We start from the raw sequence: 22,269 nt of genomic DNA, 5'->3' as shown, positions 1-22,269 counted from the left end.
TCCGGTCATTGCATCAAAAGTCAGTGACAGTCACGCGTTTTGTACAGTTTGTCACATTAATTTTTCTGTGGTGCATGGCGGGATAAACGATTGTTCCAGACATACAAAATCGGCATCTCACCAACAAAAGGCTGAGGCGAAGACAAAAACGATGCAGATAACGACATTTATGAGTAAGAATTCAGAATATGAAACCATAAATGCAGAAGTGATGTTCACACAATTCGTCATTGCTCATAATTTATCCCTAGCTGTAGCCGATCATGCAGGACATCTATTCAGAAAAAATGTTCCCAGACTCTGATATAGCAAAAAAATATGGTTGTTCTAGAACCAAAACTACAGCCATTGTACAAATGTTGGGTTGTGAAGATGACAAAATGATTTCAAGCATAGTTACTAACAGTGTTTACAGTTTAGCCACAGATGGATCTACAGACATAGATGACTCAAAACTGTATCCAGTAGTTGTACGATATCTTGACTCTTTGCTTGGAAAAATTGTTTGTTCTCTTTTGACAATGGTGGAATGGAAAGAAGCTTCAACAGGAGAGAATATTTTCAAGCTTTTGGAACACGAACTGACAAAGAGGAAAATTCCATGGGAAAACTGTCTTAATTTTTCTTCAGACAATGCCTCAGTTATGTCTGGTATAGGTAAAGGTGTGATGGAACACTTCTCAAGACGACAGCCTATCATTTATTTCATGGGCTGTGCCTGTCACCTCATGAATATTGCTGTCCAGGAGACTTCCAGAGAACTGCCCTGCCCAGTTTCTGATATATTTATAGATATCTACTATTTTCTGGACAAAAGTGCTAGCAGAAAACAACATTTCAAAGAGTTTCAAGGATTGTATGACAAAGAAACAAGAAAAATTTTACAACTTGTTAACACAAGATGGCTATCATTTGGGGTGTGCCTCAACAGAATATTGGACATGTGGAAGCCATTGAAAAAGTATTTTCACTGTGAAAAGGAAAAACTAGATTCAAAAGGATCTAAATGTGCAGCTCAGTCAGGCAGCAAGACTTTAACAGTTGAGGCAGTTTCTACTGGAAATGCTGCTAAGGAATACATTGTTAAATATGAAAAGGACCTGGACCTGATCAGCTTCAACACCAGTGTCAAGAAATACTATATTGCAGCTACAAATTACATGATGAAACATTTCCCTCTGAATGATGAACTTCTGATTCACACAGAGGTTGCTAATCCAAATCTTCTCTACGCTTCTTCCTGTCCTTGTCAATACACATGAGCATGACACTATTGACAAGTTGGAATGGCAATATTTGAACTATCAAATTGATACTTTCTCAGAAACTATCCTTCAGTTGAATGTTGACAAGTTTTGGGTTCAGCTGTCTACAGTTAAGGATGGAAATGGCAACCAGAAGTATGACATTCTGTGTAGGGTTATGCTTGGAATCCTTACAATCTTCCATTCTAATGCTGACAGTGAAATGATATTTAGTTTAGTGACTAAAAACAAAAGCAAGTTCAGACCAAACTTGAGCACCTCAGTTTTGAGCAGTATTATAACACACAAGATGTGTATGCAGTCAAATGGACAATGTTGTTGTAACTCCCAACCATCCAGAGACATTCTCATGAAAGCAAAGGCTGCAACAACTGCAAAACTATTACAGTAAGTGTCATAAAAATGATATTAACTTGTCCTTACACAAAGTCTTTTTCTGCTTACTGTTTGTGCATGTTTAATGTTGTTTTACCACTATGTTTGTTACTCTGAACTAAATAAAATACATAATTTCAAAAGAATTTTTTTAGATTTATTTATTAAATACAGAAAACACAGTCATAAATGAGCAATCTATAGCAGTAATAAATAATAATAGTTATGATAATAATATTATAATAAACAGCTTAGAGACATTGGTCAGACCTAGTAGCAGCAAATGATAAAGGGCTCTGTTTACAATCATTACGCTCAGTCATTTGAAATAGTTGGCATCCCTGTAGTAAATATATAGGTGTGTTGAGCTAACGATTCTTTTACAGTAGGTTTGTGACTTAGTGGCGCTAAATTCAACCATAAATGAGCAGTACACATTCCCTTTGTTTTAAAATAATACGTTCAAAACAAATTAAATGTATGTACAAAAATCCTTTACACTATGAACATCACAGTTGTATCTTAACTAATATACAATTCTCTTTATCTTGTCAAAAGTCAATTTAAGCTGGTTCAATTACAGTAGAATTTGATTGACAAGCTGTTATGTTTTTCTCCATTTTTCTTTTAAACGCTATTGGGGTATAATTTACTTATTTTTCTTGTTTCTCTCTCTTTTTCCTCTTATCACAACAGTATCGGTGTATAATTCATTTACGATGCTGTTGAGTTACCATAGTTGTAACTCAAACTTCCGATACTTGTCTTTTTTTTTTTTTTTTTTTTGTAATTAGGCCTACTTCCAATAAACGCCTGCTTTTCGCATGCAGGCCTACTTCGAAATAATCGTCTGCTTTTTGTCGGACCCCTCACAAGCAGGTTCAACTGCTTTAGAACATTCTTCCTTCTTATTATTCTAAGATATCAGAAAGTATTAATCTCATTTTAACATATCAACCTTTAAGCTGTTCACTCTTACGACGGTTAACTTTACGTTTTCTAACCTTTCTCTGACCAAAACTCTCTTCCATTCACTTTCACTCTTTGGATCTGTTCCCCCTCTCTATTTTCTCGTCTACTTGCCAGCTGTTTATACGTCTCTTACTGGGGCATTCTAGAAATCTCCTTAATCTCAACACCAATAACTTACAAACGCAACTTTCAGCAATCGTCTGCTCTTAACTCCCTTATTATAACAAAACAAAACAGTCATAAAATATCAACTCACAAAATAAACTAATAATACCATCTACCCTAAACAGTCTTTCATATCTGACGTTATTATTCCAATATATTACCAGGGCCTAGGGCCTCACAAAATTTTAATCTGGACCTGTACACGGTCAGTACTGAATTAGGAGTTATGCCACAGAAAACATCTGTTATACTTAAATTTTATTAGACCTTGTTAATCGTTCAATAAATACATAAAAGATCTCGTATCATAAGAAGAAGTGTGATTCCTTTCACACTTCGAGGAGAATGTTGTAAAAATCAGCCGATATTAGACCGTGGAAGCCCGTGTGGATGTGGAATGCTACATTTTGGCAAATAAATACTTCGTCTATGCATTTGAATATCTGTTAACTTTGTGGTTAAAGTTATGTTTTATTTGACGAAAAATAAATAAATACTTTACCATTCGTTGTATGCGATCACATGTCATGTCCTACAGTGTGACAACGGTTAGTACACGGGCTTAAAACGCAAAAATTCTAGGTTCGATTCCATACTGTGGGCGCTGCAAATTGCTAAATGTGGTTCTGCTTTAACACAAACCAAACGTCTTCTTCTTCATGTGTCAAATCTGCGGCAGACATCGATGACCATGGCATGCCAGACTTCTCTGTTGTCAATCCTCCTTATCAACTCGATGTTGCTCATTGAGTTCTTGGTGACATAGTTATTGAGGCTGTCGATATATTTAGTTCTTTGACACCCTCTGCTTTTCCTCCATTCTATTTTTCCACATAGCATCTGTTTCTCTATCCTATTCTTCCTACAGATGTGTCCTAGAAATTCCATTTGTCTCTTTCTTATAGTTTTCATGAGGGACCTTTTGTATCCTGTCAGTTCCATGACTTCCACATTTGTTTTCCTTTCAGTCCATGATATTTTTAGCATCCTTCTAAGGAACCACATTTCAGCAGCTTCTAATCTCTTCTCTGTATCTTTGTTCAGTGTCCAGCTCTCACAGCCATATAAGAGAACAGACCACACATATGATTTCAAGGTGTTAATTTTAGTGACATTTGTTATGTTTCTGTTTGTGAATATGGACTTCATTTTATTGAAAGTATCCTTGGACATTGCAATTCTTTTCTTTATTTCTGTGTCACTCTTTGCATTTGATGTTATAGTATATCCAAGATATTTGAAGCTTTCGACTTGTTTTATTCTCACGTCCTTGCCGGTTATGCTACATGTGGGTGTAATTGATAAACCAAACTAAACCAAACCTAAAATCAACCCAACCGCCTATTCCATGGGCGCCATCTGTTACTTTCGCAAACAACTGATAACTGTATTCATAAATTGGGGAAAAAAAAATTAAAATATTAACGGAAAATAGAGATTGTTGGTTATTTATAGAATGTCTGTAAGAAGTATCTAAAAACCAACTTTAAATATATCCAACTAATATCACTTCACTAGTTCGTGTACTTTTAATTGCAGCATGTATTTTCTTTTGGATACTTATAATAATTTCGGTTCACCAGTGGCTTAGCGGTATGTCTGCGGACTCACAGAGCTGTAAACTGGGTTTGGATACCCCTGGTGGGCATAGTGCAGATAGTCCATTGTGTAGTCTTGTGCTTATTTCTAAATAAACAAACAAACTTACAGCAATTCTATGAATAGCCAATTGTCCCTACTTTCCATTAAAATTTTAGTATGTTCATATTTATTTCTTCACTTTTTATATGTTCACGGAATGGGCATAACATATACAAGTATTCAGCAAAACCATATCCCTTACAGCTACAAATTTTACAAGAAATAGAACCATAATCACAAATTTATAAAATGTAATCCCTATTTTGGCCCACAAATAAATGTATACTGCTGCTGAAGTACTACATTTTATAAATTTGTTATTATAAAATGAATTCTTGTTTCATTAAATTTTGTAGCAGAATCTCTACTTCATTTTGAAATTCGTAATTTTAATACTTTTGTTTGTATCATTTTATGTCATACCTGTATAAAGTATATACTCATTGAAACTGTCGTGTGTCTACCGATTGATATGTACCGCTACTTGTTGGGTTCAATTGAGTTTAAAAGATATTTAAGTGCATGATATTTTTTAACATTTATTTTAAATATATATATATATCGGATATTCACGACCAGTCAAGTAAGCTGGAGAAATATTGTAGCGATAGTTCGAGCTGTCTGTGTTCTAGCCTCACTGACGTGATCAGGTCGGCTGATAGCAGACGAAAAAGTTGCTCTTTTAGAAATTTTAAAATTGCTATACCGGCAATGTTAGAGATCTTTTTAGCATATTATTATTATTATATAGGGCATAATATATCGTAACCAATATTTGGAACGGTCAGTTTATCATTTGCAAATTTAATAGGGTGGTTTTTCGGCGCGTGAATTATTTGAAAGCCTTGTTAATATCTGCTATAAAGCACCACGGTGCTTAAAAATATTAGATTATTCTATCATTCAGAATTTCTCTCTTTTTCTGTCTTTTTAAAAAGCTATTACATATCTTAAGTTTTTAAATGAAATAACATATAATAATGTATGCAAGTGAAAAACATGTTCATATTTTCTATCAAATTATAAAATCCTACAATGTTACAGACATTGAGTGACCCAATAATCTAAAATGTCAATCACTTCATAGTTTTAGAATATATTTATTTGGCATTTGGTTTTAATTAGTTACAATTTGTTGACAGCTTTTTATATTGAAAATATGTGGATTTTTATGACGTGAAACGTTCTTGAATATATCACACGATCCGTTTTCAAATTAGTGTCTATCAAATTTCTAAAGAAACTGGGAATGTCTAAAAAACTACAATATTACTGACACCAAAAACTGTTGTTTGGGTAACTAATTACTACTGACATAAAACTCAAATGAACGAGGGAAAAATTAACTTCTTCAACCTAGCTATCTGTAAATAATATATTTCTTTGAATTGGCAGAAAATTCTTGGTCAAAATCCTAGTTAGGAAGGAATGTTATTAAGAAACGTCTGCTTATCACTATAACAACAAGATATATATAAATCATGCGAAGAAAAACAAACTAACAAAAACGTATACCAATTTGAATATTGCATGCATTCGATCATTTATATTTTATTTAAGGTGGCGAAAATTTCAAAAATAAATTACGTCAAGAACAAATACTAAAAATTAGGAAGACTCGGGGAAACCGTGAGGCCCATTCCCTTCTCAAATGTTTTTAAGAACTTTCTCGACCATGCGAACAGTGCAGCTTAGCTAAAGCGGTTGATGTATTTTAATTGGTCAGTCACACTACTTTATTTTATATCTGTAGGTATTTTGTTCATTAAATTTCATGATGATAGATTAAACATTACGCTGACGTGCTGTCTATGTATGCATTTCATGCCCTGGAACTGAGAAGAAAGAAACAATTGTTCTACAGCGTTTTTTTCGGAACATGAAATATATATATATACAGACGTCAGTTGTCTTTTTATTTGTCAACACTTGTTGTGCTCTAAGTTATAACTGACCCACGGTCGTTCCAAGACCTTGACTGATAGGATCAGCTGTGCGTTGTCAATTTTAAAGTGGGCACATGCCATCACGTCACTTAAGTCAAATCTCACTTACATACGGTACCACGTCACTTAAGTCAAATCTCATTTGCATACGGTACAAAGTTTAGAGGAATTAAATTATCTATGTTTATAAAGTGTTGGGCAACAGTTACATATACAGTTGGTACTGGAGAAAATATCACGAAGACATTCTTATCAATGTATATAAAGAGTTGGTAACAGTTACCTATACAGTTGGTACTGGAGAAAATATCACGAAGACATTCTTATCAATGTATGTAAAGAGTTGGTAACAGTTACCTATACAGTTGGTACTGGAGAAAATCACGAAGACATATCAAAGAGTTGGCGAAGACTGGAGAAAATATCACGAAGACATTCTTATCAATGTATGTAAAGAGTTGGCAACAGTTACCTATACAGTTGGTACTGGAGAAAATATCACGAATACATTCTTATCAATGTATATAAAGAGTTACCTATACCGTTGGTACTGAAGAAAATATCTCAGACATTTGAAGGTTATTTAGCTGTTGTCCGTTTCAAATTGAGTAAAAAATTGCAGTAGTTTTTGAATTATAAATGACTAACCAGTGGCCCACGGGCCTGATCCAGCCCCCCCTTTGTTATTAAATTTCAATGGTAATTTATTTTGGCAAAATTAGCAAAAAGACAACAGAAAACGAAACCGTGACTAAGCAACTCAGTCCTGCGAGGGTTATGAGGACCTTTCTCAAATGTTCACTCGCCTATTTATTCAAAACCATTTAATTAACTACAGTTCTATAGTAGCAAGCAGGAATTAAAAGTTAGATTCTGGATGTACTTTATCCGGTTTCGACGTCCAGATTGCTTTATAGGTAAGAAACTGGCCTACTAGCAAAAAAGTGACCATTCCTTTTCTAAATAAAATAACTGTAATGTCACATTCGTCCCACCCTGTATATAAAGGTGTTTGTTGTTCGCACATTTAAGATGAAAAGCAGAATGCCTCCCAGATTCCAGCTAGTATTGTTCATCCTACCATTGTTAAGCTAAAGTTAAAATAAGACACCTTGTGCACGTATGTATATATGTATATGCGAGTGTGTGCACCTAAACAGTAAAAATATTCTCTTCTCAAGTGCACACAGATAAATACACACATACCTAAGATAAAATGTCTTAATGTTTTATCTAAGAAAGTTTCATAACGAAGAGCCCGCTTTGAGAATAAAAAAAATTATAAATGAACAAAACTTTATTACCAATTGTATCTGATGGTGACAAAACGTTTTCAATTTTGTGTTCATTAGGTCTGGTGTGAAGTATTGAACAAAGATGGATATATTAAATACACTACAGATGGCCATAGCCCGGGACAGTATAGGTAAGAAGAATAAGTTTTTTTATATAGATATGCTGTTTGTACCATCAGGATTCATGGATCTGATACACCACAGATGGCCATAGCCCTGGACAGTATAGATAAAGGGAACTGTTTTTTTTTTAAACGTATTGTTTTAACCACCAATCTTCATGAATGTATTAAATACACCATTAGATTAGATTTACAGATAAATTGATAAAAAAAAAATAAGGCGAAGGCATAAAAAGACTGTTCAATCGATCAATAGAAATGATCAACGTTTCTCACATATTTTGTCTGTATAAAATTGAGTGGTAAGTCTAAGGATTTACAATGCTAAAATCAGGAGTTCGATTCCCCCTCTGTGAACTCAGTAGATAGCCCGATGTAGTTTTGCTATAAGAAAACACACACGCACATTCATTTTTCTGTAAATACGGTGTTCAAGTGTTACGTTCTACGCCTAATTACGGTTTTACAGCGTAATTTATTTATAAGCGATATTTCTCTCATCCTCGTGGTAAAAATCTTCATAACTTTACTGTTCTTGTCTCTAGGACGAACGGTGCACTTCAGAATTCCCAATTCTTTGCTGAAGCTTTCAGTTGCACTTTGGGCTCGCCAATGAATCCTGAGAACAAATGCGGACTTTGGGGCTGATTGGCCACCAATAAAAAGAAGTTTCACCTAATTGACTGGTGTTAAAGTCATATTTCATCATCCATTGGTTGCTACTGGTTAAAAGACAAATACTAATTGGATGTTATAAGCAACAATTTTAACATCAGTTCCGCTGGGTATATTAGTACAACAATAGACAAAATCATATTTGCTGCATTTTTTTATTTTTTTTACAGTGACATTTGTTGGAAACGCCATCTAAAAAATTATGAAAAACAAATAAAGATGAAAATAACCTGAAGTTAGTTTAAAAGATACATTAAACTATTTGCCATTGATCAGGCTTATTAAACAATATTAATATATAACATAATATTACTAATTTGTTCAACTTAACAGAAATACGTATAACTTGAGGCACTAATTTCAAAATATTACTTGCTGTGTGGAACATGATGATGATATTTTATTTAAAGACTTTCTCATAATTATTTTGATATTTTTTAAGCTTAATATTTGAATGAACGTTATTGGTACTCCCTTTACTACAGAACTACAATATTACTTGTTTGGAGAACAGATAAACCACAGTTTTAAAACTAATTATAAAAATAATGTACAATCTTTTTTTTAAAAAAAAACGTTAGTTGAATTTTCACGTTTTTAACAACTTATGATAAAAGTAAACCAAAGTTGGGCTTAAAAGTAGTTTATAGAGTAATGAAATCAGTCGTGTACAATTAATTAGCAGACCTGATGTACTTAGCATCATATCAGTACATCAGAAATCTGAAACCTACAATAATTAGACTTGCTGAATCGTGAATTGAATATCTTTCTTAACGATATTTTTCAACTATAATTCCAATTGCAACTTTTGATGACCGGTCAGCTTAGAATATTAGGTTATGGTCTACGTACTTAAGCCAGCAGTGCACGGTAATTTGAATAAGCTTGAAAATTAAGTTACAAAATGCATCCAAAATTTTATCTGAACATTGTAAACAATTATTTTATATAGAGAGAATACGTCATTACTTTCTTTAGTAGCTCTGGAATTTACGAGATACGAATTTAGTCAAGGTAAGAAAGTAGGAATAATTAGAAGAACCCTACATCTCACACTCTGTTCAATACAAAAATGGTATTTTTTAAACATCATGGGCATTAAAATAGTTTTTATATTTTCGATGAATTTTGAAAGGTGGCTAACAGGTTCGAAAAACAGCAAAATCCAATTTTAAAAGAACTCTTGTCAAACACTCCTCTGATTTTTACATTTTTATCTAACCTTAATCAGAAAATAATCTTGTATCTTATAAAAATCGTAAACTCTCTTAAAATAATACAATTTATCTAGTTTTATTCAGAAAAGAATACTTAAAAAAATACGATTCACAGAATCAGTGTTAGTTAATATCATTAAGTATGTCTTGTGGGCATTATTCCTTATATTCTATGCTTATATTAGAAGTGTAGATATCTGTATGCAAGGTATAAAAGTTTCACATTTTAACTGTTAATTATTCTACTGCAGCATTACTTTTCAGTCAGTGAAATGGATAAAGACATTATTTCTATCTTAATATTGTGTACTACTTGTTTATATACCAATCTCTAGGCTGCCTCGAGTAGCTTTGTACAAAATTCAAACCAAAACCAAATCCCTAGGTTGTGTATTTCTTGAACTTTTATACACCTGTGCATTCTCTGCTTAATGTATTTCTTTAAATCATATCTATGTGTGTACCTATCTCTAAGTTACAGATAATTTGAATACTTACCTAGATGTGTACTTACCTCAAGGTTGTGAATTACTGAAATTTATACACGTGTAATAATATATTGTACTATAATATAAAAATTAATGTGTGAAAATATGATGAACTATAAACAATAGCTAATATGTTCTACTGTTTGTATTTTACTCTGAATTTTAATTCAAAGGGCAACGACTCCTAATTTGAAAATAAACACTAAACAGAATTGGACTTTAATGTTACCTTTGTATGTGCATTGGTTGCAAGCATGTGTCAGCTTTGTTTGTTAGTCACAAACTTTCTAATGTATTTTGTGTCCCCCACGGGTAGCGAACCCCAGTCTCCAGCATTATGAAGCTTCAGACTTCCTGCTGCCTGAACACATGTTCGTGTAACGTAACTAGAAAACATTTTAAGATTTATAGGTAGAATAAGCCACACGTTGTGAATAAGTTACTTGAACGTTTCAGTATTAAATTCATACGCACAACATTGTACGTACACGTAATTTCCTTTTTGATACACAAGATCATAGTTTATACTAACATTTTCCACTAATTTAGGTACAAAGAACTAATAATTTCAGTCACAAAATTAGAAGAAAAAAAAAAAGGTAGTTAAGAGCCCTTATCATTTGTTCATTTAAATCTGTTCAAAACCCCTAGAGCTTGTGGAATTTTTATCATAGGATTGGAAATGGAATATTTACCAGGAAACTATATTTGGGTAAACATGATGAAGTTCTATCATGCTACTCTTACAGGTCTAGAAAGAAGTGTCTTGCATATTGCACATTAAGGTGACCATATTGAGATTTGATAGTTCCTTAGACTGCCCAGAGAAATACTGAATAAAAACCTTAAACTATGAACATTAACTGTCTTAATCTGTTACTATTAATAAATCTAAAACGGTGTTATGTGAAAATTTCTACATCGGGTTGTTCTCCCAGTGATGAATTTGCTCTTTAAATAATTTGTTGATATAGGACTTGTATTTGATGATTTGAATGAATTAAGTGCTAATGTATATACCTTTTTTTGTAGCAGATTTCATGTAGTTATGTTCAATGTTTCATTCTACTTTTCACAAATACACCTTTCTTTATGAATTACATGTACGAACTATCATAAATTTTCCATCTAAAGCAATATATTAACCACGTACATGTATACATACAATCATGTCTTTTAACTCTTATGGGAGTACTGTTAAAACTAACTGTTGCACTTGAACATTTTTGAAGCACCAGTGTGATTGTTTAGGCTTTATTTTGTGTGATAAACACAAGTACACTTATAAGTCAATATTCAGGTAGTTTCTAATAAAATTACTGTTGCAGTGAAAGAGTTTCTTTTTATTATTTTATATATATTAAACTTGTGTCTATATATATATACATATGTATGTATAGTCAAATATAGTAACAAAGTTGATATTTTAGTGATAGAATTCGAGAATTACGAACCTAAAACTGAACAAAGTGCTTACATCACTAAGCATTCAGAAAATTAACAGAATTATTTATTATATTTTCAGTGTGCTAAGTAAAAGTCATATGATGTTTTTATAGTGGTTTTCCTGCATCCAAGAACAAAAATAGTTAAACATTAGTTCTACATGGGCTGTTGCAACTTAAGTATACAGTGGTCTCTTTGGATGACATTAGTTCCTAGTGATTCCTGATCTGTCAGAATGATTACAAAGGCAAGTAATCTATAGTGGTAACAATATCAAGTAATCCTTGATCCATTACAATGATTACAAGATCAAGTAATTATTAATACATTACAATGACAAGATCAAGTAATTATTAATACATTACAATGGCAAGATCAAGTAATTGTTAATACATTACAATGGCAAGATCAAGTAATCCTTGATCCATTACAATGATTACAAGATCAAGTAATTATTAATACATTACAATGACAAGATCAAGTAATTATTAATACATTACAATGACAAGATCAAGTAATCCTTGATCCATTACAATGACAAAATCAAGTAATCCTTGATCCATTACAATGACAAGATCAAGTAATTATTAATACATTACAATGATTACAAGATCAAGTAATTATTAATACATTACAATGATTACAAGATCAAGTAATTATTAATACATTACAATGACAAGATCAAGTAATTATTAATACATTACAATGGTTACAAGATCAAGTAATTATTAATACATTACAATGACAAGATCAAGTAATCCTTGATCCATTACAATGACAAGATCAAGTAATTATTAATACATTACAATGACAAGATCAAGTAATTATTAATACATTACAATGATTACAAGATCAAGTAATTATTAATACATTACAATGATTACAAGATCAAGTAATTATTAATACATTACAATGACAAGATCAAGCAATTATTAATACATTACAATGACAAGATCAAGCAATTATTAATACATTACAATGACAAGATCAAGCAATTATTAATACATTACAATGACAAGATCAAGTAATTATTAATACATTACAATGGCAATATCAAGTCCATTACAATGATTACAAGATCAAGTAATTATTAATACATCACAATGACAATATCAAGTAACCCTTGGTCCATTACAATGATAACAAGATAAAGTAACCCCTGATCTATTACAATGATAACAAGATAAAGTAACCCCTGATCCATCAAGTAATCCCTGATTCATGACAATGATAATAAAAATGAAATAACCCATGATCCATTACAATGATAACAAGATAAAGTAACCCCTGATCCATCAAGTAATCCCTGATTCATGACAATGATAATAAAAATGAAATAACCCATGATCCATTACAATGATAATAAAAATGAAATAACCCATGATCCCTTACAATGATAACAAGATAAAGTAACCCCTGATTCATTACAATGATACAAGATAATAATCTCTGATTCATGACAATGATAATAAAAATGAAGTAACCCATGATCCATTACAATGATAACAAGATAAAGTAACCCCTGATCCATTACAATGATAACAAGATTGAGTTATCCTTGACTCATTATAGTAAGAAAATCAGGGATTACAATATTACCAATTCTGGGCAAGTAGCATTGTGCTTAATTACAAACAATAACAGTCCTGGACAGTGATATCACAATAGTTTGTATTTATTTGTTGTGATGAGACATGAAGAAGATGGAAAATTTAAACTCCAGGGCTACAACTTGAGTTTTCAAAAATACTTTATAAAACATTAACCTAACAAGTACGATAACTGCCTAGAGATCAGACTTTGGATTAGATATTTAGAAAGTAGATACGCCTGAAATAGGTAACTATTTATTGATGTTTTTTTCTTCTGACTAAACGAATGAATAATAAATATATATATAAACCTTTACTATTTAAATAGATAAATCTTAGAGACCACTCTTTGTTAAAACTGATATTGTTAATGATGTAAAACTTGTACATAAAAGAATCTTTCAAGATAGCGTACCATGACTTAACACAAGATTAGTAATTTCTCTCGCATACTAGTTTATTGCTGTTAGTTTTGTTGTAGTTAATGAACACCACAAATATTATGAGTGTAGAACTTGCTTTGTTAACATGTTTAACCAACAGTAATGTATGTTAATATTTTGTACTTAAAATGTTTAATAAATGTTCATGTTGCTGTTGAATTTCGTATTTCATTTTTCTGACCCTAAACAAGCTTGAAGAATAGCAACAATTTCTGTTACCTCATTTGTACTTTTTTATTTTTTTGCCTGTGATATAAAACAAGCTATTTAAAAATAATCTAATAATTATATTTTCTTTACAAAATACACTCAGAATTTAGGGCTTGGAAATTCGTTGAGATTTCACAGTAGTGTTGCCTAGTCTCACAAGAAAAAACAAGTGGCACTGACTTTAAATTGTAATCCTTTTATGTCTTGCTCTCAAAATGGCAATTTGCACTGCTTAATTGGAATATAGTGTGTGCCAAGTGGGTGGGCCAGAAAGCTCATGATTGTGGGTGTGTTTTTAATTGAAGAGCAGTAAGCACAGAATGATTCTAAAATTGTAATGATGTGTAAGTTATTCATTGACACAGTCAGTCACTGAAATTACCCCAGAACCATTTTACTGTGTGTTAAAGTCACCTTTTCCAAATTAAAAAAAAGGTCCAAATAAGCAGTCTAAGAATAAAATTAACATTAAAACCATGGCCCAACTCTAAAAACAACAACAACAAATTCTTGATTTCAAGTTGTAAAACATTTTAATGTTAGGGTCCCACAGCCAATACTTTGGTAGATGATTCCACTTGAATTATGGATGAAAAATGCATTTCTGTTCAGGAGTTCAAACTGAGATCTTATTTAGACAAAACTGTGTGTTAAATGTAGGGCAACAAAATAATGAAAATTCTGTTCTTTGTCAGTTCTACATTTTTCCAAACACAACTTAAGCGGGTTTAATCGGCACCCAATTTTCCATTAATGGCTTATAGCTTAGATGGGTAAAAATGGGTGATTACATTACTTTATTATAACTGGTCTTATGTGAATTATTTTCAGTTCATATGCTTTTGTTGTCGTACAGGTCATACTAAGTTGAACTGTGAATTAAAAACTTTACACAATGTATTCTATCTTTATATGTAATGCATATGAATAAATATATATAAAAACATATAGATCTCGCTGCATTAAATGTAGCAACTTTCTTAGTCTATTCAGATGCTCTTTACCTCTGACGTTATTGGAAGGCTACGGTAAGAACGGCTTTTCTTGAGATAATTTTAAACCTAATTAGTCCCTAAAAGGTATGCTAAAACCAGATAAGGAATCTGTTTTGACACTTCTTCACATTTATCGAGGCACAGTTTTAAACATCACTAATTCATCTATAAATCATTGTGTTCTCTCATTCTAGTTTCTATGGTTTAAAATGTACTTGGGATGACATCAGTATCAATAAACAATATTCGAATGTAATTAGAACTTAGATGAGACACTGATAGGAAATATTTTGACAAGACTAGCAACCTCTTACCTCATAATTCAAGTCAAATACAATCAAACAAATTACACCACAAGAACTAAAAACAATTTGATAATGTTTCTTATCTCAACCTACAATTTTTAAAATATTTATTCCACACACAGACATGTATATGGCATACACAATGTTTATTAATTGCCCTATAATACACTATTATAGATAAACTTTACAAAGATAGTATGAAACAAAGGTAAGGCATGAGAAATGATAGAAGGGGTAATGATATTTTCAAATTATATGCACGTACTCAGAAACTCAGTGGAAGTGATTGAGTTCAGTGAACAGTTAATACTTTGTGTGTTTCTCTTTTGCTTTAACAACTGCAGACAGTCTTTCAGGCATTGTTGGAATGTATTTAATCAAAGTGTCCTTTGGGATTTTACTTCAAATGTCTCTAATACACTCCCATTAAGTTTCTTTGGAAGTAACTTTTGATTTGTCAAGTGTTTGATCTATCAAATTGCAGGTCTTTTCAGTTAGGTTGAGACTGGGGCTCTGTGAGGAGGCCATTGCATTAACTGAATGATGTCAGTGGCTCCTTTCCTAACCAAGTAATTTCTGCATGGGATGGATGAATGTTTGGGGTCATTATCTTCTTGATAGGAGAATCCTTTACCAAGAATATACAAACCAGTAGGTATACCATAACAGATCAGTGTCTGATGGAACTTATGATGGTTCATTAATCCATCTATTTTGCAAATATCTCTTATTGCCTCAGCAGACAAATACTCTCAAACCATCACACTGCCTTCCTTATGATTCATGGCAGGAACTATGCATTGAGGTAAATATGTTTCACCTTTTTTCTGCCATATGTACAACCTACACCTTGAACCAAATATTTCAAACTTGGACTTGTCTGTCCAAAACACCCTTTTCCGATCATAAACAGTCCAGTTTTTGTACTTTTTAGCAAATTTTAGTCTCTTGACAATATCTGGAGATTGAAATAAAGGTTTTTTTAACCGCTACACAACCAAATATTCCAATACCATTGAGTCTTCTTGATACCGTAGATGTGGACACTTTTCTATCATTTGATACATGGCCAGTGGCAGTCTTCTTTCTGTCCCAAAGGCTGCATAAATGAAGATACTTAACATCAATATCATCGATTTTAGATGTTCTGCCTTTTTTTTTCCTATTTTTAAATTTATATGTCTCAGTCTCATGATATAGGGTGTACTTGATAGCATTTGTGGAGAATTTCAAGTCTACAGCAATTTGTCATGGAATCCAAACATCACAAATCTTTTATACAAACTGTCTGCTCTACTCACAATTCTCTATGTTTCTTGGGCCATGATATAACAACAAAACTTAATATATAGTGTAAACACTGCTTTTATCAAGGTTATTCGTAGAGTCACTATTCAACTGATTTCTTCTAGCGAGTACCTGTACTACATGCTATCTCCTTGCCAGCTTTGTTCTGTACATTTCATGAGTTATTTCACACCCTAAATTTGATCAGATGTTCATTCAGGTAGAAACCTCATGACATGCCCTTCGTACAAACATATGGAAATTTTAAAAAACAATGAGTGTTCTCACCTGGTTCATTAAGTTATCAACAGGGATCAGTGAACCATAGTGTTGAAATTTATATTTTATATGGCATGGAAGGATTAGCCCCATAAATTGGAAAGAATGACAAAATATTTTCTTGTCCTAACATTTTTTGACAGTACTTTATATATATATATATATACTTTAGTGTTGTCTGAAATAAAAAGTTGATTAGCATAACAGAAAGAACAATAATAAATAGACAGATGGAAATAAACAGTTTTGTGTGTCATACATGATTACTAGGTAATAAATTTTACAGACAATTTTGTTTTTCATCACACAAAACCAAGTTATCAATTGCAGAGAATTTTCTAAAATTGAAACAAGTTGAAATGAAAAACCTGAAAGTTACGGTGATCCATACCATTATGACGGTTTTTTGTTTTAAAACTTAGTTATAATTCAATACATACAATTTTTTTACTTCTTTCATACTCTGAGTTGACGCATACCAACACATTTCTTGACACTATAATCGTGCCACCTGTTCTCTTTTCATTTGCTTTTAATCACTGATAAATTACTACAGATTTATTGAAAGGAGAAACAACATAAACAGAAAAAGTGAGATAAGCTGATGGTGCATTTTACAAATTTAGTACAAGCTCTAAAAATTATATTTTTCCTTTCATACTCAATTCATCAGATAAGAAGAACCATGGTCTCAGTAAATCACTGAAATTACCAACTTGAAAGTAAACCTTGGAATAAAGAAACCATAAATGACATTAACTGAATCACTTGAATGGTTCAGTCAAGCTGTTATGAGAAGTGCAACTGATCAAAACATCACAGAAAGATTTTCAAAGTCTTTAACTGTTAATGAAGTGTCACAGAATAATAAAATTAAAATTAATAAACAGTGCAATAAAATCAACAGCTACAAAATCACAAGTTCTGAATAAAACGAAATAACATTTCTTGAATTTTCGATGTGCATTAACTATCACAAATAAGTTTTAACTTTACCTGGAGAGAGTAAAGATCTTTGTCCAGCTGTTCTGGTGTAGAAGCACTCACAAGGGCACAGAAAAAGTTTCATTCTTCAAGCACCAAACTTAAAGGCACATGGGGTGAATACTGTTAAAAGTTATTAATTTATCAAGGTAACTACCATAAAGTTTTGAAGTATGATACAGAAATTATATCAGTTTTATTCTTGCATATAATTAGAGGGAAACCAAGTATATACTATATCATATCAGCAAGTAGAAAGTCTTTTGCATTCAGATTACAATATTGTGTAAAACTTCATGATTAATTGGTACACGAGTCCATCCAAAATTATGAAGATACCTACAAGGATCACAGCTTCTTCTTTGGTTTTGGTTTCCTTTTTTTTTTTTAAGATCCTTGAGACTGTCTGTATTTACTTCAGGTAACTTGTTAACTTTCATTAAAGGAGCTGATAATCTAACAAAGATGAAAATTACAGAGTCCAAAAATAAAATAAAAAAAAAGTTGCTGTAAGGTATAATGATGGTTCATATTGTTTTTTCATACAAATCCTAAAATATTTTTATTAGAGTCTTATAAATGACATATATGTGTTCCCAGTAAAAAAAGAACCTTCCAGTAATATTTAATAATTTATAGCTCAAGAAATTCTTGAAACTTAATTATGTCTATCATAAGATATTAGTGTTAGGCTAGATTTATTTTTTAACACTTCATTCTTTATCTAGTCTTTTATGAATGTTAAAGAATTATGAGAGTGTATGGAAACAGTATTCTAACCATACTATGTTCTCCATATCCACTGTTCATGATGTGTTTTGATCCATCTAGGATTCATCAGGTTGGTATATCTAATTGTAATGATGTTACAATGGCTTGAAAAACGTGTTCCCACTATAATAATTCTTGACATTTATTTTCCTCTAACTAAAAAATAAATAAAACATACACAGAACTATTTCATACATTTTAGACTGGTGATGAAGATTCCTGCTTTCTTCAGGGCCAAACTTGTCTTTCAAGGATAGGAACTTCTGAAAGTAAATTAAACCATTTAAAACTACTATTCTATTCTGCTCATCAGGAAGACTTTGAAAACAGTGGAGTCCAAATTTCAGAGATTTGTTTCTACAAACCATCTGGCTTTATCAGTTTGAGAAATATGATCTCTAGAAACAAAACTGAAGGAGTTCATTAATAATCTTAAAACATGATACTAATAAACCTTAGCATTAGCAGCAATACTACTAAAAGTAGTCTTTCTAAACTTTAGAAGTCTGGTTTCAAATTTCCCTTAGAGAAATATTTATTAGTTACAATCAAAAACTTGTGCTGTCAATTCAACAGTCTTTTAGACTAGCGTTGGATGTGTAAATGAAGGTGAAAGGTCAGATTATTTGAGGTTTTGTTGACTTACAGTTTTTATAGTGTTCTTAACAACATTCAAAACAGTTTCCATGTCAGTTTTTATCTTTATGGCAAACCACTACAGACTGTTGCCCAATTCTATTTATATAACTATTAGTTATTTTACCTCATTGGATTTCGCACAAAACTACTCAAGGGTTATCTGCAGTAGCCATACCTTCTTTGGAAATACTAGATTAGAGTGAACCTTGTCAACACCACCCAGTATCAACTTATGAGCTATACTATAACAATGAATAATGGGATTTGACCATTACTCTTATAACTTACCTATGGTTCCAAAGTGTGGAACACAATCTGTTTGTTTTTTTTCCCAGAGGCAATGGGGCACAAACCATAAAACCTTAGATATACAGTCCAGCATATTAACGATCAGACCACACTCACCCCAACCCTATTTATAACAATGAACTTATTCTTATCCAAGAAAGTTTCCTATTTAATAGTTTTAATGGAATGAATATGGTTTCATTATGGTCAAGCACATAAGAAATATAAAATTTGATAGGGGCTAATATAAATATAAAAAATAAGCTTTGAAGCTTCTAATTTAAAAATGAATTACTCTAAAACCTTTTCAAAGATAAGATACTAGTTAAAAGGCTTGTTGGAAAGCTAATAATGTAATTATTAAGCTAAACAAAATCATAATAGAAAAATACCATAGTTTGAATTTCTAATATAAAATGGACATTATATTCTTCAGATCAACAAAACCTTAGAATTCTGTAAAGTTTATTATATGCAACTTCTCAAACAATTATGAAATACTGAATCATATAAAGTACAACAAACATATTTTATTGTTTACTTAGATATTCATATAACTGGAACATATATAAATTATCACTAATGTTTCCTTGTTGACAGTAGTGAGACGATGAATGATTTGATTTATTATAAATAGTTTTACATTTTAACTGGAAGGCTAATAAAATTAAAATTACACTTCATATCAACATCTTTAATGCTAATAACTCGTATGCATAGAAAATCTGGAAAGCTAGGGAAAAACAAAATGAGAAGTTAGACTGTAAAAATATAAGGTACATGTCGTTCTAAATGATATCCATATATTATAATGAAAACCAAGTTGGAACAACAATTAAAGATTGTAAATGATGGAAAAATAATTATGAAAGGCAGTCTTGAATGAACATTTGTGAAAGAAGATCTTTTAAATACTGGCCTTCATCCCTTCTTCAGGATATTACCAAGAACAATTTCTGCTCTGAAATAAAAAACAAATTACAATAATTATAATGCAAAAGGAACAATATGCCATTACAAAATTTTGTATTTTTCATACTATACATTAAATATAATTAGTAAGTGAAGTAATACAAAACTAGGTCATCTAGTAGAAATATATTAGATAAAAAACTAATACAAATGTTAACATTACTTGTTGATAGAAGAGATGGACAATAACTTAAACTGGATAATCATTGGGCTTATTAATCAATTACATTCAACTAACCGATTATAGTGATGAAACTTGGACAGTTTAAAATAATTAAAAGTTTAAAACTGAGAAGCTTATTTTAACTAGTTTATCATTTTTGTGATTCTTACCACTAATTGCTTAAGTTCAAACACCTTGATGTATTCTAAAATAAAAAGAAATCACAATGGCAATACTTTGATAACTTGAACAGTTGTAATAACCAAAATCTAATTTTATTGTTTTCATTGCATTGATCTATTTAATTGTAACTTTTAAATGATCACTTTATATGATAATCATGGAAGACAAGAAACATTTACCTTTCACTTGCACATATATCTTCTGTATCAAAGATATTTATTTAACTTCCATATGCTATTGTCAAAATATCTTCTGCAAACTACAGTAAAAACCAATCATATCTAAATGTTATAAAAGCCTTGTGGTGTTCAGAATTAACAGAAAATTACAAAATCCAAACACATGAAAATAATAAAAGCCACAAGACACATATATACATAGAAAGCAATAGCAGTTGATTTTAATACTAAATGTTAAGTGAAAAGGAAAACACAAAGCAACAGCTCACTTATATATTACATATAATATTGAAACATACACAAAATGCTATACCCTGAAAACCAGATCCTAAATCTCTTTAGAATAATTAATGACACAAATAAAAATAAATTTGCCACAAACAATTTATGTATTTTCAAGCAGCTAGTACATCCATGTCCTGAATCTAATATAAATTTTTATTTCTTTGGTTTATAAGTACAATATCACAAATAAAAATATATTTGTAAGCCTTACCTTTTACTCAAAGTTTACCATTTAAATACTAATTAATTAACACAAAGTAAAACACATAAAATTTGTAACTTCTTATCTATAGATTATCCAAAAAACATTAGTTACTTTTAAAGAATAGTGTAATAAATGAAATAATAATTAACTAATTATAAAAACGTGAACATTAATTCAAAGAGCACAGATAAGATTTATACCTTCTGAAATTTGTGAACCAAATGTCATCCACGTGCTCAGCCAAAAGTAAAATAAAATCTTTAATGTAATTACTTTAAATGTACTCTCATTATTTAAAAATTTCTAAACATCTAAAATCACTAAATACGTGTAACTTAAATCACTTATGCAAGAAAAACAACAACAAAAACAGACGTGCACTTTCTGTTCTTTCAGATTAATATTCCAAGGCAATATAGTTCATAAGGAAAGTGTTAAATCTCACGAGAACAGACTCTTTGAAAGCTTGTGGAACATCAACGGAATAACCATTAACAATGTTTATTTGAAAACCTTTGAGTTCATTTTTGTATCCAAAGTGTTTTATCAGAGTTTATCAATTAAACCCAAAAATCAGAAGTCCTGTGATAAACAGTAAATACTCTACTTCATTGGCTGAAAGGGCAAGATGACTCGATGACGATTCGCACCTGCGACCTTAAGATTATGAATCGAGCACCCTAACCATCAGGCCAAGTTATGAAAGTAAATAATGTGAGAAACCGAACCCAAAGTTTTAAGATTAATGGACAATAAGGGAATTAAAAACCAACAAAGTGATTAAAATATATAGAATGCCAACTATAAAATTTGCAAAATATTTTTAAAAATATGTATTGACCAAGAGAATATTTTGACTTAAATTAGTGATATTTGTTT

General features: G+C 31.3%; 2 protein-coding genes across 7 annotated transcripts in view; one reads left to right on the top strand and one right to left on the bottom strand.

Annotated features, from left to right (window-relative positions):
* LOC143227851 (neprilysin-1-like) overlaps positions 1 to 13,804 on the top strand; it is a 93,429-nt gene extending 79,625 nt beyond the window's left edge. For all 4 annotated transcript variants that reach the window (XM_076459190.1, XM_076459192.1, XM_076459191.1 and 1 more), the window contains 2 exons: positions 7,717 to 7,790; positions 8,327 to 13,804. In XM_076459190.1, the coding sequence (XP_076315305.1) occupies positions 7,717 to 7,790; positions 8,327 to 8,429 (177 nt within the window). In that variant the 3' untranslated portion in view covers positions 8,430 to 13,804. The remainder of the gene's footprint in view (positions 1 to 7,716; positions 7,791 to 8,326) is intronic.
* A 34-nt stretch (positions 13,805 to 13,838) lies between these two features.
* LOC143227853 (uncharacterized) lies at positions 13,839 to 22,079 on the bottom strand. Of its 3 annotated transcripts, XM_076459201.1 has the most exons (7): positions 21,591 to 22,073; positions 20,901 to 20,980; positions 20,323 to 20,364; positions 18,672 to 18,739; positions 18,049 to 18,161; positions 17,718 to 17,828; positions 13,839 to 16,254 (listed from the first exon to the last, which is right to left on the bottom strand). In XM_076459201.1, exons 3-6 carry the CDS (start codon positions 20,326 to 20,328, stop codon positions 17,794 to 17,796), a joined length of 222 nt encoding a protein of 73 aa, XP_076315316.1. In that variant the 5' UTR covers positions 20,329 to 20,364; positions 20,901 to 20,980; positions 21,591 to 22,073; the 3' UTR covers positions 13,839 to 16,254; positions 17,718 to 17,793. The 3 variants fall into 3 exon arrangements, with proteins under 3 accessions (XP_076315316.1, XP_076315315.1, XP_076315317.1); XM_076459200.1 differs by having other exon boundaries at positions 18,672 to 20,364; positions 21,998 to 22,079; XM_076459202.1 differs by lacking the exon at positions 18,049 to 18,161.
* Positions 22,080 to 22,269: the final 190 nt, after the last annotated feature.

The sequence above is a fragment of the Tachypleus tridentatus genome, chromosome 10, assembly GCF_004210375.1.
Source record: "Tachypleus tridentatus isolate NWPU-2018 chromosome 10, ASM421037v1, whole genome shotgun sequence".
Classification (NCBI taxonomy): Eukaryota; Metazoa; Arthropoda; class Merostomata; order Xiphosura; family Limulidae; genus Tachypleus; species Tachypleus tridentatus.
Note: the sequence above shows the minus strand (reverse complement) of the source record. Positions and strands in the feature narration are given on the sequence as shown.

What these genes read in the sequence shown, in the direction of transcription:
- LOC143227853 (XM_076459200.1), bottom strand. Translation starts at nt 18,844, where the DNA reads ATGGTTTGTAGAAACAAATCTCTGAAATTTGGACTCCACTGTTTTCAA. An exon ending in CTTCATCACCAGTCTAAAAT is followed by an intron (nt 18,162 to 18,671) that starts GTATGAAATAGT and finishes CATCTTTGTTAG; the next exon opens with ATTATCAGCTCCTTTAATGA. An exon ending in AAGAAGAAGCTGTGATCCTT is followed by an intron (nt 17,829 to 18,048) that starts GTAGGTATCTTC and finishes AACTTTTAACAG; the next exon opens with TATTCACCCCATGTGCCTTT.